This window comes from Centruroides vittatus, unplaced genomic scaffold (assembly GCF_030686945.1).
Source record: "Centruroides vittatus isolate TY-2023 unplaced genomic scaffold, ASM3068694v2 contig_165, whole genome shotgun sequence".
In the NCBI taxonomy this organism is placed as follows: domain Eukaryota; kingdom Metazoa; phylum Arthropoda; class Arachnida; order Scorpiones; family Buthidae; genus Centruroides; species Centruroides vittatus.
The window spans coordinates 465488-483664 of NW_027121000.1; the positions used below are offsets into that span (position 1 = coordinate 465488).

The 18177-nt window shown below is 27.9% G+C and overlaps 1 protein-coding gene across 1 annotated transcript; it reads left to right on the top strand.

The window, feature by feature from the left end:
• Positions 1-571: 571 nt before the first annotated feature.
• On the top strand, positions 572-17587 carry Rpn7 (regulatory particle non-ATPase 7). The gene is given in 9 exon segments (XM_067262927.1): positions 572-749; positions 6886-6893; positions 6895-7092; positions 8076-8221; positions 8292-8511; positions 9773-9881; positions 15182-15350; positions 16067-16172; positions 17154-17587. Coding segments are annotated over 9 exon segments (1164 nt in total). The 5' UTR covers positions 572-610; the 3' UTR covers positions 17223-17587.
• The last annotated feature ends 590 nt before the right edge of the window (positions 17588-18177 follow it).

Below are 18177 nucleotides of genomic sequence, written 5' to 3' on the forward strand. Positions count from 1 at the left end.
TACTGTAAAACAAGCCAAATAGATCGACTGTTCGTCTTAACGTGCTTAATGTTGACAAATGAATTAACTTTATTTTTTATTTACAAATGCTTTAAAATTGAATTTCATTATAGTTACTATTTAAAGAGAAATGTCTAGAAATGTTCTTGTCAAGATAATATAATAATATTATCTTGACAAGAATTGTCAAGATAATATAATAATAAGAATAAACAGAGGTAAGAAGTAATGTTTTTAGGCTCGGTCGTAGATGGCCGAATTGCCGAGCAATTAATTAAAAAGTGCTTAAATCTTAGTGCCCGTAGGGCGAAAAAATAGACTTTTTTCCTTTTAACTCTTTCCGCCCCATATTAGGACGGGCCCTGTCCCTCTCCCCCGAAAAATACCTGGGCAAAAAATAGGCTCAATGATGTCTACCTTTGCGAAGTTTCACTTTACTTATAAAGTTGATAAAATATTATTAATTTAAATTGAATTAAATTAGAAGTTTTTTCTTATAGAAAATAAATAAATTCACATATTATTCTTAAAATTAAAAAATATATATATTTAATTTTATTTCATTTTCAAGTTGGCAACACTAATTGAATACAGCTAAATCATCGCAAACATGCCGGTCGAGAATTTAGAGGAACAAAGTTTGGCTAAAAATCCAAATTTACATTTAGCTCAGTTAAAATTTTTGCTTTCGTTGGATGCAACTAACAATGCCGTTAAAAAAGAATTGCTTCAAGCCATCGAAGAAAACAGTAAGTTATTTTAATTTAACTCTAACGCCGTATAAACAGCTGTAATTGTCAAGGTCCTGTTCAATCTTCATAGATTAATTGAAATATATATATTTTTGGAATTTAAATAATGTTTTAATATACAATAATAAATATGCTAATTTGTAATAAATTTCAGTACATGTAAATCATGATATTAATAAGTGATAACAAATAAATAGTATATTTACATTAATTATTTTGGGAATAAAAGTGTATTTACTTTATTTTTTCAGTTAAATGAACTCATATTTACTATTTTTGAGTCCTTAAGGCCTTTATATATAGACTTACCATAATATTTTTTTCTCAAACCGGGACAATTTTGAGGGTTAATGTTACCTATGGTAGCGAACATGGTGGCTCGGCTCTGAAACGGTGGGGACGCACGTTCTAACCTAACCTCTAACCTATTCTAATAATTTGGTTAGAATAATTATGGTAATTTATTAGAATAGGTTAGGTTAGAACGTGCGTCCCCACTGTTTCAGAGATGAGCCACCATGTTCGCTACCATAGGTAACATTAACCATTTTGAGAAAATACAACAGAAAATAAAGCCTACTAGGATAAGTATTGAGTATTGTACCTATGAAAAGGCAATAAAGGTGTTAACAAAAACAAGTTAATAACAATTTTTAATAACTTAACTAAATAAATTTTATTATTAAGAAGTTATTAATATTTATCACTAATATGAACTTTCTTTAAAAATTCTTTGTCACTTAAATCTATACATTTAAAATATGACAATATATTTGAGGAAGTTCCTATTGCTTGCCTTATGTTTTTCACATTTCAAGTGATTTTTAATGTTTGAACGCCCACCACAAGTTACTGAAAATTCTAAACAGCACCATTCATATTTCATTTTATTAATACCATCACAGACTTTTTCAATCGTCGGTAAACACGCAGTTTCTTTTTGATGTTTTGGAGATTAAATTAATTAAATGTACTGTACCAGTACGGTACAAAATAATCACAAATGCCGACTAGCAATTTGAACTCGACTAAGGTAGGACGTGCGCGACACTGACATAGCCAGATTAAGTTTCAGTCTTACCAACTCTAATTGAAACAAAATATCTAAAAAATGAAATAAAATTATCTGGATCTCATAGGCTACATGCTATTATAAATTCTGTGAAAAAATAAAACATCTAAATTCATTAGGCCATATGCTATAAATTTTGGGGGAAACATCTAGACAACGTTAAAAATACTTAGATGTAGATAAAAATATTTAGATTGGCAACAGTGAATGTAACAGAGAGGATTATTTAGTTGCCAAATGGCCATTTTACTCCATGTTGCACTGTTTTTACTTCTTGTATATTCGGCACTTTTAAAATTTTACTAAATAACCGGGACAAAATGACAAACTGGCCAGGACGCTGGGACAACATCGTCAAAACGGGACGTCTGATAAGCCTATTTATATATAAATCATAATCAAATTAAGGGATGCTTACCAGTGGCCAAGCAGTTCCGTTCCCTGAAAACTGGAAGTTTGGTTGCAGGTTTTGTGCCTGGCCAAGACAGATTGGCCAGGTTTTCTCCACTTCTGTAACGCCCGAATAGGAGCTGAAAGACCTCCTGTCTTTTTAAGGGTAACCGGCCCCTATTCGGGCATTATAGAGGTGGCATCCTAGAAGGCATCTCCCTAGGCAGATTGCTTGAGTCTTGCATTGCTGTAATTTAACAAACAAAGGGCTTTGGCAGGGGGAAAATGGGTCACTTGTCCCCTGGATCGAGTAAAAAATTCTACAAATTATTGTAAAAAAATATTTACGAGAATCTTACTTCAATTAAGGACTTGTTATATCAAAGAGAAAGTGCGCATGAAAACTAGATGACGACAATCATTTTTTGCTATTTATCGTAACGCAAATCTGTATGCTAGTTTTTCAGCATTTTGGAATAGGCCAAAGTGGGACGGTAGTCCAAAATGCCAAATAACTATTAAAAATTAATTTAAAATTATTTTACAACAAAATTGCAAAAAATTATTTTTTGTTTTAAAAATCATCAAGAAGAAGGAGCATGCAAAAACTAGAAAATGACATTTGTTGTCTTCTAGTTTTTATATGCTCCTCCTTGATGTAAAAAGTCCTTAAGTGAAGTAAGACTGTAAGGTTCTTGTAAATGTTTTTTTACAATACTTATAACTCATGGAACTTGTTCTTATTTTAATCATAAAAGTGATTGAGATATGTAACCTTATGTGTTTTTGTGTTGATATTCCCTGAACATTGGGAGCTCGGTTGTGGGTTTGCACTTCATCAGGATGGGCTGGTCACGTGGAGTTTTCCAGGTTTTCTCCATATCTGTAACACTTGAATAGGGGCCAGTTACCCTTAAATGGATCTCCCAGAAGGCATTATTCCCCATGAACGACCATTATAAACGAATACAACTACTATTACATGACAATTTCGTCACACTTTACCACAGGGCAATATAGGCTAGAAGCTCATGTCCAACTAACTGCTACAAGACAAGACATTACCCTGTGCATCTAGCCAAACAATTCCATTGCTTTCTTTTAGATTAGTTTTTTTATATTAATTTCTTATAGCTTTTAGTATTTAATGCTATATTAATTCTCTATAAAATGTGATTTTGGTATGTATTTTGGACTGTTTAGAATGAATTAATTGGATTTACATTGATTCATATGGCAATAATTGCCTTGGATTTCGTCGATTGTTTTCGGACGAATTATCAACAAAAACCGAGGTATCACTGTAGTTGTCTTAAACTGCTTTTCCTCAAACAGAGAAAACAAAATTAAATGTAAAACAGCCAAAAAATGTTTTGTATTTAATCTTTCATTGCACAAGACTTGCTGTTGGATAAGACAATAATAGTTTTAAAAAAAAACTGGATATTTGTCGTCATTCCTACAGAATGAAATGAAGCTTGATTTGGGACCTACCATTGCACCATCCCCATCAGTAGTTAATAGAAACTAAAAAGAGGAAGTTGATGTTATTTCACAAATTTATCAAATGTCACAAAATATCTTTTTGTCCTCCTCAATAATGGTATTATTTTTACAAGTTCGTCTTTACTTGAGTAATCTTGAAATATTTGAATACCATTAAGTAAGCAGTATCAGTGAAATTGTTTGACTATCAAGTAATAATGAAAACGTGTTATACAAGCAAGTGCTTGACATTAACCATTGTTTTGGAAAGTTGTAAATCTTTAATATTAGAAATTATTTCATTTTTATTTTTGAAAAGAAAATAGATTCTGCTGCTGCAAGAAATGATTCCTTTATTAACTCCCCATTGCTAAATGGCTATTTTTTTGTCTTGACTAATAAATGACACTTTTAAAAAAGCAACAGTGACAGATATCAGCTTGTTTATTGCTCTTGAAAATATGTTTTGTTGCCAGGTGCTATGCCAGACTAAAAGTCAAGGTATAACTTCCCAAGTAAGTGTTACATCAAGCTTCTGTGTTATTAGTATGTATCAACATCTAGAAACTTCCTAACAATGTGACATGTTTTCAATATTGCAGCTTTCTGTAGTGCCATGTATATGTTTTTATTAAGGTTTAATGTTCTATACTTTTGAGTAGTGTATGTGGAATAACACCACTAGAAGAGAGGATAACAGGTACAATAAACACCTTATCCATCTATCTTATTTCTTGGGCAAGTAGTATGTATAGTACAGTACTTGTTTATTTTTTCAGTGTGTGCATTTTTCATGTTATAAGTGTTTGGAATAGAGATGTCTAAGTGATCCTACTGCATTTGTCAATGAAAGTTATGCCAGGTCTATTGTGATTAATTATTATTATAAATTGCTATAGACAAATTACAAATTAAGCAGCAACATTTTCTGTCAAACATTGTAAAAAGTAATCCATAACATTTCTAATGAAAGTGATGTTTTTGATTTCTATGGAATATTGATAATTTAACCTGAAATTAAAAAAGAAATATTTATATTTTTATTGAAATCAAATTTTAATGAGACAAAAAAGTAAATGTCTAAATGTAATATGGCACAGATAACGGAATTCAACTTGCCCTCAGTCTTGCAATGATGATTTTTTTTTCATTATTTTAAAGTTTAATAAAGATGAAATATGGAGTTTTATTCTTAAAAATGCTATTTTAGTTGTTATTTTTCATTTATTTCTCATTGGATTTGTTGCTAGTCCACTTCCTGTTGTTGCTAAATAACACGTTTTTATGCTATCATAAGTCACTAAGTTGGAAACATGCTTGAACTAACCACATTGAAAAAGAGGGGATGCAATCAATGAAATTAGAAATTAATTTGATCATGCACTAATGCATCTTAACAGATTATTAAAATTGATGAAAAGATATACGTTTTTAAAAAATTAATCTGAAATGGATTTGATATTGTATATACAGTAAAACTGCAGTTTTTGCTGATTTCGGTTTTTGTCGATTTTTCCCCCTGAAAAATTTGTCTCGGCTTTTATCAGTTGCCTCAGATTTCATCGGTGTGACAGATTCTCATGTGACCTCTCTGCTAATTTTGCGAAAACAAAGGGCAACCCATGCATTTACAGAATTAATAATTAATAAATCAAAAATCTTAAGTTCTTAATGATCTATAAACTTCAGGAGTTTAACATAATTTTACAAATTAATAAAATAATTTTTCAATAAAATTGTTGATAAAATATTAATTTCTTTAGAATTCTTTCTCCATTTTTTAAATTGTCACATGATTTCTGTTTATGGCACTTGCCCAAAAGCACTTATACAAGAATTGTTGTTTGTTTAAACTTCAGTAAAGCAGTGTTTTTCTTCTATATATTTTTGAAGTTTTTCTCATTTTAATACAGAATTTTTTTAATGGATATGACTTTGTAGATTAACTTGCAATTGTATGCAGTAAGGATTCTCCATACTTACTAATTTTTTGTATTCATTTTTCACCAAATTGAGTTACTTAGCTGTGCTTCATGATATCCTCATGCTATCCATTCAACTGTGTAAAAACTTTGATAAAAAATGTTTTCTATTTATCACAGGTCCTCAAAAACTACTACAGAAAATTGCTGTGTTGTGAATGTGATCACATACAAGTTTTTCTTATTGCCACATGATTGCATGCGTAGTGCAACAGTTTTCTGCACTGATGTGACAGTATCCTAATGTCATGGCAATCTCTCACAGTTGCCACGAGAGGTAGACATGACATCATGGAGCTATGCATGATTTAATAGTGAGGTTGAGGCTGAAGTTTCAAACGTGAAAATTGTATGTCGGACGTTCAGTGCTGCTTTCTTGTAAGCCTAGAAGTTCGACAATGGCATTTGGAATGTTGAGCATGATTCCACTGACTTTCCAAACACCATTGTCAAACTTCTAGGCTTACAGGAAAGCAGTGCTGAACGTCTGACATACACATTTTCGCATTTAAAACTTCGGCTTCAGCCTTGCTAATGATTGATCTGCTGGTTGCTATGACCTTGAACACTTGTATATAAGATATTTACATACAATTTACCAACAATTTAAATGTTTTCATGGGTTTATTTCATGTCTGAAAAATACAGAATAATCATTTTTTGCCCTTCTGAGAAACATCCCAATTTTCCCATAATTTATTTACAGCTGAACTTGTTGCAAATTAGCCCATGTTATTGCAAAGTTTGGAGGGCTTCCATAGAGAATCCTGTCAAGGACATTCTTCTGTAAAGTAAAGAACATATGACATTGAAATTCGGCAAATGTAGAGAAGACACACAACTGGGTTTTTTGGAATCATCAAATTCTAGGAACAGAAATTATGCACAGCATATTTACATATGAAAAATCAGTAGAAAAATCACTGCCTTATACATGTGATTTTTTTTTAAAAAAAGAATTGCTTGTGATTGCAGGGTTAATAAATTATTTATTATTGTGAATTGCATAGCTAAGATGAAGTGTTTATCATAAGCCAAGCAACTACCTCTAGGACAAACTATTTATAAATTAATTTAATATAATTATGAAAAATTAGCCTGATGTTATCTGGTAGTTGTTTGGCTTATTACAAATATATTGGGTTTAGATATGTTTGCAGATGTGTTTTTCATTTGAAAATTGAATTTAATGTTTCTTTTTTAGATATGGCTCCCTTTTTATGCTGAAGTCTGTACAGACCTTCATTGGACAACTAATGATGATTTGATGTCTCGAATGACTGAAGCTAATACTAAACGATTGAAAACTTTGGAAGATGCTATTGAAGATGCCGAAAAAAATCTTAGTGAGATGGAAGTAAGAGAAGCACACTTAGCAAAAGCAGAATATCTCAGTAGTATTGGTGATAAGGTAGGTATTTTTCTAAATAAAAACTTAATATTTCTTAATTTCAACATGTTTAATCAAAATACTGCTTTTAAATTGAATTCTAATTTTAAAGTTTTTTTGTAAAAAATAATAACTCATTAAGTTTCTTTCCCAATTTTAAAGTTTTGAATGAAAATTTCAAAATATACAAATAAAGTTAAATTATCATATTGAGATTGAATGGTCTGTTTTTTGCCAAATTTGATTTGTTGTCAGATGACCATTTGGTATTTTGGCTGTGAATGGAACAGTTTCTCACAGGTAACATTCGTAGTTATATAAAACAAATAATATAATATAATATATGATGAAAAGGTTAGAAGTATGAAAGAATCTAATAATCTTAATGTTTGTTATTTTTTGCCTGAGCAATGTCAGGCTCATCTGCTGGTTACTAATATTGTGTATTAGTAATGACTTATACTTGAGATGTATACACTTGAATTAGCTAAGATCTGTGTATATTTTGTTTATATGTATCAGGTTATTGGAATTAAGATTAATAAATTTCCTTAATTGTTGGGAAATAATTTTTACAAATGAATTTTTAATAGTGAAAAAGATTTCATAAAATGCCACATGGACCTTCATGTGATCTTTGCTTCTAGACTAAATTTAGAAAATGTAACCAAACGTCTTGATTCCTTATATGATTATATGTATGCATATATATATATATATATATATATTTTGTAGTCAGAAAGGCAAGAATATTTGATATTCAGCCAAAAAACCTCTGTTTAGTCCATTCCTATTTGAAATAATCTTTATTTTGAAAACAAATTAAATTACTAGGAAAATACAGTTTAACATTTTATTTAATAATTAAAAATTAAATTTAACACAAAAAAATATATTATAAAATGCTGTATCTGTAATAAAAATTAAATATAAATATTATGATAGGTTTGTATTCATGGTTTACCTTAATCTAAATATATTTATTTTATTATTTCTTCATACAGGAAGCTGCACTAGTTGCTTTTCGAAAAACTCAAGAGAAAACAGTTTCATTAGGACATCGTCTTGATTTACTTTTTCATATGATCAGAATTGGCTTATTTTATATGGATCATGATTTGATTACACGCAACATAGATAAAGCAAAAAGGTTATTTGTTTAAATATTAATATGTATAAATTTAATAAGCATTTTAATATTAAAATATGATTGTCTTTAGTTTGATAGAGGAAGGTGGCGACTGGGATCGAAGAAATAGATTAAAGGTTTACCAAGGTGTTTACTGTATGGCCATAAGAGATTTCAAGAGTGCTGCAACTTATTTCTTGGACACAGTATCAACATTTACGAGTTATGAACTTATGGATTATAACACTTTTGTCACTTATACTGTATTATGCAGTATGATTTCTCTTCCAAGAGTTGACTTGCGTGAAAAGGTTGGTTTTTAAAAGTTATATTAACTAGATTAAATGTAAAATCTATTGTTTAATAATTTAATTGTTTTCTTGTATGATCTTTCCCAGAACATTTCAAATGATGATATATTCATATAGCAGTTTTCATTAGAAGCTATAAATATAATGAAAAACTTGATTGAATGTATTGGTTATATTAATACAGCATCTAACCCCTAAATTTATGTATCCAAACTGTTTCTTTTATAATTATAAAGTTATAATTAATAAAAAATGATGAACATGCAAGAAGCATGGCTTTAGTATGTGGATACCTTATTATACTTAAAGGTAAAAATAAGCAATAAATATAATCAAATATAAAAATATAAGCAATAAGTAGACAGCACAGTTTACTCTTTTTCTTCATTTATAATTTTTTCAAATTTTATAGTAGTATCCAAAGAATGATACAAAAAGCAAATTTGAAATAAATAAAAGTTAAATTATTACTTATTTGATGTCTTTGCCCTTTGGAAGAGCCAAATTATATTTTGCCAGCTAATCACAATTGACACTGTTAGCTATATGTGCAGAATATTTACTTAGTTTACTTGATAATATATAAACTAAGTAAAATATTCTTAGTATTAAATGATCTACACAACCACTTGTATTATCTTGTTGGCATTATACTGTTTGCAAATAGAAATATCAAAATTATATATAATTTTGAAATTTGTAATTCTCTAGTTAAAAAGTCAAATGTTTAATTCTGAAAATTTTATTGAGGTTACTGATATAATCATTAATGCGAACTTGGTCATTGCATTATTACTTGGATATTATTACATTTTTGATGTCAGCCTATATAGTGTTAGTTAGCATCTGTTCCATTTGGGCTGCATGTGTTTTAAAATTTATTTCAGTATTTAAAACTTGTGTCAGATTTGTTTTCCTTTTGCTTTTGGTCTGTTATAGAATTAATTTTAATGATCCTTTTTTTTTAAAATCAAGATTATGCACATTAAAAAATTTTAAATTATATTCTATTCTTTGATTTTCTAGTTCAATATTCTAACATTCAGTATTCTATTCTAAATAACTTGCATGAGGAAGACAATAATGACAACAAAATATATGAGCAAACACTATTGACAGTGCTTGTTCTTATATATTTTGTGTTAATTGAGAGAATTTTAATACTGAAAGACAGTTCTTTATTATATTTAATATGTAAGATACCTAATTTAAAATATTATTTTCATTTTATTAGTTAATAAAATAAAATTTTTCTTAACAGGTTGTGAAAGGGTCAGAAATATTGGAAGTTTTGCACAATTGTCACGATATGAACAATTATTTATTTTCATTGTTTAATTGTCAGTATGAAAAATTCTTCAAAAATTTAGGTATGTCTAAAATAAAACATGATAATTTATTTATTATTAAAAATGTTTATTTTTAATATAATTCAATGTTTACAATTTTTTTCTTTTTGAAGAATATATGAATAAGCATTTTACTTACAAAATGAAAATAAGAGAGTAACAATTCTTTTGAAAATTTTCAAAATTTGTTCAAAATTATGGAGTAAATCAGTTATTTCATGATTCAAAAAAACATTTATACAGTAAAACCTTGATTTAACAGACTAATTTTCAGACAAGATGTTCGTTGAAGCCAAAAGTCCATAATATAAACAAAGTAGATTTACTGAATGTTTATGTTAAACTAATTAATTTGTGAATTTTTTTTATCTGTTTTTTACTCATGGAGCTACATCTGTATAATTAAAATTAAGTATGTGTGAGAAGTTTAATTTTACAGAAAAGTTCTATAAATGTATTATTGCTTATGTACTCATTTGTATCCTGAGACTGTAATAAACAAGTATAGAATCTAAATTAAAAAAGTAAGCAAACATTTTTTGGAAACTGCACTTTAATTGTATTTAATTAAACAAATAAATAATGATCTTAAAATGGAAACAAAATTTTAATTTGACAAAAACACCAAAAGAATTTCATATTTATTCATCTTTATTCATCTTTGGATGATAATGTATTGAGACCCTCCCATTGTGGTGTGAAGTTAAGAGCTGTGACTTTTGGATTTGAAAAAAAGAAATAAAACCTTTTTACTTTTAAAATACTGTTAATTTAAGTACACACAAAAAGCTTAATTTTCACGTATGATGTACGGACTGGAAATTTTGTCTGTTAAATCAAAGTTTTACTGTAATAGTTTGTTCTTTACATTTGAGAATTTACATACTACAACTGTTTTCATTATTATTTAATTAAACTTTGAATCTTCATGTAATGTAATGTTATAATTTTCAAAAAAGTAATATAAAATTAGTCATATAGACTTAGTATTTTATCTTAATATTAAATAATTTATATTTTATTTTAAAATATGCATTAGGCTAAATTTTGAAATTTTTCAACAAATTTGATATGAGTATTATCAATCTAAATCTAGGAATTAGTAAATACATTGTTAAATAAACAGAAAATATAATAAATGTTTCAAAGAATATGGAAATTGTTGAAATGGGTATATAAATTAGGATCTGAGTTTTGTTTATTTTTACTTTTATGGCTCTGTTATATATAACAGAGGAAAAGTATGGCAAGCAGTCAAAAAATGTCCCCTCCTAAGATTTTTACATTGTTAGACTTGGGACCTTGAAACATTGCTAAATACAAAAAAATTTGGGGGGTTTCTGTATATATGGATGGGAGTATGTGTGTGGATGGCACGATTTTGTTTATCCTCTTTGAAGCTTAATAACTGTTTAGCTTTCTCTCGAATATTTCTGAAATTTTGCAGGGAGGTTTGTTTATTAGGGGATTGATGCTATTAAATTTTGTGGTTAAAGGTCAATAAAGAGAGAGAGAGATAGAGGTGGCTCGTATTGTATCTCAAGTAGGGTTGGACATAATGATGATTTTACTCATTATTAGCATTTACAATTTTATGTAAAACCCATCCATAACCTCAAAATTAAGCTTTTTACCATTTTATAATAATTAAAAATATAAAAAGTTTCTTTAAAATAAAATATAACTGATGGTGCCACCAAAATTTTAATGTTGTCAGGAAAGTTTCTTGCTGGAAATTTTTATTCTAGGTCTAGATAATTTCAGTTATGAAATTTGCTATTTTAATGTATTTATGTAAAGAATTAAATATGAATTTTAAACTAAAATAAAAAGTTATAACAAATTTTATTTTCTATTAATAAACACAAAATAAATCTTTAAGCATAAAGTAAACAAAAATATTTATTATATTTTTTGCAATTATTAATTACATATAACATACATCAGATTAAAATGAAGTGTTTGTTAAATTAGCAAACTGCCTGAAGAAGAGGATAATTTTATTAATAAACTGACTTGGAGGAGTGAATACAGTGAATATGTCTATTGCATATAGCTGTTTTGTTGTAATTGATTTATCATCATTAATCATGTAATGATGATGGTAACCAGTACTGTAAACCAGTACTTAATGATGATCTGTTTTAAAGAATTAGATGTTCTGCATGAAAATGTTAACTGAGTCTATATCCCATTGTTCTAAATAGATTTAATTACAATGTGCTACAATACAGTTTAAAATTCTAACCAATTTCCTAAAATGCATCTAAAACACAAAAAAAGCCTATATGTGAGTTACAAACAAACACTGTCACTGTAAAGTACTATTTTTAGTATCTTAGGAAACCGACACTAACTGCGGTCGGTAAAACTTCCGTTAACCTAACGGGTACTTTACGCAGATTCGAGATTAGTTTGCCAGGCCTGGGCTTTTAAGCGTGCACCGAAAAATTAGTAATAATAACGATAAATATCAAGTCAAATCAAAAGTTCAAATATATTTAATTAGTAACTAGAATGTACTACGTACAAATGTCAATAATCCAAACAAAATTTATTAACGAAAATCAACAAGTCAACCCGACAATAAACTCAGCTACTTAGCTTAACTTAATATTAATTCCCCCTTTGAAAATTCGACAAATCAAATACTTAGAAACTATGAACAAAATCTCTTACTAATTAAACGTCTATCCGTCACCTCACTATACGAAGAAACCTATTTCCTCAATCCTTTCGATATCGTCAAATCGTCAATCGAACTCCTCTTTAACACCTTGGATCGTCCAATTATCAATCTGGACTTCTATCAGAAAATACTTCGCTTTCGAATTCACCTCGCTCTCAAAGTCGCCTCGATTTGGAATTCACCTCTCCTCCTCTTCGGTTAACGTACGGGTTTTATACTGTGAGGTGACGTCACACTTCAGCTGGGTTACTCCCCTTATTTACATACTTAGTTTGCTAACATTAATTTTCTTTTTTGGCAGCTTTAAGTTTCCGACAAAGCTTATAAACCGTTTACAAAGTATTTATCATAATTTTTCTGGGATGTTAAGACGGTTTATCAAGTATTTCTCTACTAGTGAGTGTGGGGACTCCCCCCTCCATTTTTTTTCTGCGGACCGTTTACTTCCGCTGGGCAGCGCAAGTGCGCAAGATTTTTCCTACGCGCTTATTTTTTTCATGAGTTGTTTTTTCTTCTTTTTTCGTTACTAACAAGAGAGTGGTGGGGAACCTTTGTCCTAAATAAACATAAGCCCCAAACGAAATATAATAAAACGGAAAAATAATAATAAAATAAAAATAACGCTCGGACTCAGTTCCTTACATTGCATTAAAATTTAAGATGTTTTAAACATACTTTCTGATCACAAAATTAGAGCACCTAGTGCCAGGAAAAAGTCTAGCAATTTCAGTAATTAGTTGTGAAAAATGTTAGGGTTGTGCTAAAGTTTCCTGAATTTGACTATTTTCTTAAAATATTATATTTCAAATTACATTAGCACATTTAAAATTTGATATGTTAGATTTGCCTAATTTCATAATCTTTCTGAACTTAGTAATTGAAATGCTCATTTGAGATGGAGTGCAGTGGGATCTTGTGGTGTGGCATGCATTTCATAGCTATACTGTTTGTAAAAATGGTAAACATTTTTTTTATGAAGTAAATTCAAATATTTTTTACTTTAAAAGATGCATCTGTTAAAATAGAGATTTTAAAATGAAGGAAAAATCTTTGGTTTTTATTTATATACTTTTTGAATAATACTGTTTACAGACATACTCAAGTTTTAATGGATATATTGAATATGGAGGCTAAAATTAATTAATGTAATAAAAATTGGAAAAAAACAACTGATTGAAAATATTTCAGTTTACAGTTTAAGTTTTGGATTGGTTTATCATCACTTAATTAAAGGGTGAAGAATGATTGACAGGGGGTTGCAAATATTTTTAGAAAGTGTTATGAATTCAAGCATTTGTTTTCAGATCATAAAACTAATTTAATAAATATTCTCTTTTGAATGCAGAGTAATTTGACTAAATTTTGAGAAAATTGAAAGATTTGTTATTTTAGAAGTTATAATCTTATGGGATGTATTTTGAATTCTTGCTGAAATGAAAAACAGTAAGACTGGAAATTTTCTGCACCACCTTCTTTAACTGTGATTAATTTATAAAATAGATCTACTCGGATGCATTAAGCTCTCCTGTTTAGAGCAGGTTCCCGACTGTGTAGCTGATTCGTAATTTGGATTATGTAATAACATAAAACAAATTTGAAATTCATGTTCCAACATTTCATTTCAAACTATGGTTTTCCGAGGACCTTCAGTGTAGGTTGAAAACATTTGAGGAGATTAGTTTCTGTTTTGCTGGGCTGAAGGTGAGCTTTATTGAGACAACATAACTTGTTTTCACCAATACATTTTGTCATCAACATTTGAACTTGTTCAAAAGTACCCAAGTTTTTGAAAAATCTACTAGAATTTATAAGAATCATTTGAAGCAATGTCTATTAAAACTTATTTAACAATGGGTGTTTATAGACATTTAAAATTCTTTTCTGATAAATTTTCACAAGTTTCAAGAAATTTGCACAGGGGATATTCTCTGTTTTTGCTTCTATGGATCTTTGCAAACAAACTTCATCAATGACTTTTTGAAAAACATGCCTTTTCAAAACATTACATGTGATTTTAACATTCTGCCAGTGGTATTTTGGAATATAACTTAAACTTTCTCCACACACAATTTTGTATTGTGAAAATAAATTTTCCTTATGTAAGCATTGGCTGAAAAATGTATTGAGAGATCATGCAATCTATGAAGTTTGTATGTGAAAACCAATGGTCTACTTAGAAGATGCTTTATGAGGTATACCTGTATATTTAAAAGTATAAATCAAAGTAAAAAATCACAAGTAACATCATATTGATTGCAGTCATTAAGTAGTTCATTACTTTGTGATAAAATTTTAATCAGTGTTTACAATACAATATTCATCTTATTGAAATTAAAAATTTATGATAAAAAAAATTAAAAACTTACAAATTTGAAACAAAGTGCCGATTTTAAGTCTTGATTCTCAGAGAGCTTTCCAAAATTTAAAACAAGAAAAATTTGAATTTTCCTGGAATTTCTTGGTCAGAAACCCTAATAGAAGTGTGTGTGTGTGTGTGTGTGTGTACTTTAGTCATGTTTTCAATTAATATTTGTATGTAATCAGAAATTAGAATGATTGATTGCATGACTTAAAATTAGATAGTTTTGTTCATAAAACAAAAATACATCTTTATTTATTTTTATTGTTATAGCTAATGTAGAAACAATGCTAAAACGAGACAGACTGCTAGCACCTCACTATCGTTATTACGTACGTGAAATGCGGATTTTGGCATACACACAATTACTGGAATCTTACCGAAGTCTCACGCTGCAATATATGGCTGTAGCATTTGGTGTTAGTGTGGAATTTATTGACAGGTTTGAAATTTTCTTATTTTGAAAGATTAGAATAAGATATCATTTAATCAACGACAAAGAACATTGAGTAATTTGAAAAACTTCAAATTTTTACAGATCTGTCTTTATTAATATATATTACTTAACAATAATATTTAAATGAAGTATTTTTTTATGTTATAACTTTAAGTGGAATGAATGTACTGTTAAAACAATATCATCCATGACAATGTTTCTTTTGAAATTATTATTAAAAATATCATAGAGCAATTATCTAATTTATAAGCAAATCTCTATTTTTTTAATAACTGACAGTATTTGATGGAACTGTTTGTATCTATATAATGATGCTAAAAGAAGTATTTTTTTTTAATATTTTGCCAACTGTCTGGAGAATAAAGCCAATAAAAAAAAATTGTTTAATGGATAATTTCCACTATGTGAAACATCAACAGTCATGTTGTTATTGCTCACTTAAAAGGGTAAATACATAAAAAAAAACTTGTAAAATATAGAATGGCACAAGCACATGGAAGAATGTTTCAGAACTCTTTTCATATTTTATGCTATAATAATTTTCAATTGCCAAGTTATTGCCCAACAAAATTGGATAGCTATATTGTTTTAATACTGTTAATTCTATTTAAACACAACTATTAATTAAACAATAAAAAGTTAACATACATATATATTATCATCACATTATAATTTATATATATATGTAACTAATATTTCAGAGAATTGGCTAGATTTATAGCAGCTGGTAGACTACATTGCAAAATTGACAGTGTTGGAGGAATTGTAGAAACAAATAGACCTGATAGTAAAAATTATCAATATCAAGTAAGTTAATAATAATATATCGATAAATTTTACTGTTTAAAAATGATCTATTATGTAAATTGAAAACCTTTTATACAGAAATTTGAAGCTAAATGAAGTTTTTGTTAAAGCTAAAAAATCTAAATATGAATATATTAAGATATTTTCATAACTAAAATTTTACATAATTTTAAGAATTCTTAATAAATTCCCAATTTCTGTATAATTATCTATTCTTCCTCTTGAATCATTTTTAAAGAGTAAAAACAAGTTATGATTACACCATGACCAGATAAATCATTTATTTATTAAAACAAATTTTTAAATCTTCATTAATATTTTTAATTCCTTTTTAAATATTAAATTTTCATGATATAAAAAAGCCACAGATTTCAAAATGATTTTTAGTTAATTAATAGAATAAAAAAGAATAGTTAACTTTTATAAACTTAAAATTACTTCAAACATTAGATAATTTTCAAATACAGGTAACTGTTGTATAACATGGTAGCCGAGTTCCTATAAAATCTAATATAAATCAAAACTTATATGAGCCTAAGAACCAGTAAAGAGGAAGTGGTAGCTTTTTGAATGTAAACAGAAATGCGCCATTTTGTTTTTATGACTAATACTTATTGGAAATTTAATTGTTAATTTATTTTAAAAAAAACCTTACAAATTGTGATGCATATGATATAATAGTATAGATGATGGCATAAGAATTCAAAGCAATTCATGTCAGAATCACATTGGAAAAATATAAACTCTTTAAATGATCTTCTGAATTTCAGTATATTACCAAGATTTACGAAACACATATTTACACTATTCTTTTAACTGAACTCTTTCACCAAAACTCAAAAATACCATGTTGAAGTATTTTGTTAACATATTAGTCATCCATGGAGAAACATGGTCTAATTTTTCTTATCATTAAAAGAATTTTGTCTGTAATAAACATTTTATTAAATTCTTTAATGTTTTTTCTTTTTTTCATTTCAGGCATGCATCAAACAAGGTGATATACTTCTGAACAGGATACAAAAATTAAGTCGAATTATTAATATGTGAAATAATACAAATGGGAGAACATTTATTGTTTATATAAACCTACCATTCATTTTCCATTTTGATAATTAATTAGTTATTATATTTTCACTGAATACTAATGAAAACATTATTACCTGTGAAATCAAAATTTCCTGTAAGTTAACAGCTATGTTTTACTCCTCATTTTTAATAAATGTTTATTTTACTTTACTTTATCATAATAAGTAAATTCAGTTATATTAAGAACATTTCTTATTACAATAAATACTGGATTTAATTTTTTAAAAAAATTGTAAACTAGTCTGAAAATGCTTTTTCTTATGAAAAATATGAATGAGTTTCAGTGGTTGTAGTTTTCAAATAAAATTCTTTTTTATAATAGTGAATGTTTGCTTCTAAAACTTAAGACGTCTAAAGTAAATATTTTCATCAAGATTATTCAAAACAAATATAAGTAATGCATATAGTAAATTCAGCCTAAAAGAAATATTTTTATTGAATTATGGGCAAGATTATGTAGGAAATAAAGATGATATAATTCATTAATTAGTAAATGTTTTCAATGCTTTTTGTTGTGCAAGTATTACAGAAATGATTAAAGTGCTAATATTCAAAATATAAATTTATTTGGCCTTTATACAGTATCTTTCAAATTGGGTACAAATGGAATATACTTTTCCATGAATTTATTACATTTAAAAAATTGTATATCACAGTATATTTTTTTAAAATGATGATTGACACATTATTGCTTCAACATGGATAATACATAATTTCTGTCTGTGTAAATATTTTTGCTTTTGGACAAAACAAATTAAAGGAACGTCTTTTGTGTTGATTTTATTATGGTATGAAATTTTTGCATTATCTTAAAATGATTAATCTAAGGAGCAATGAAAATTGCTAAAGCTATTATATATATACTTTCAGTTGAAAGAAGTGGATGTTTTGCTATTATATGAAGGATTGAATAAAA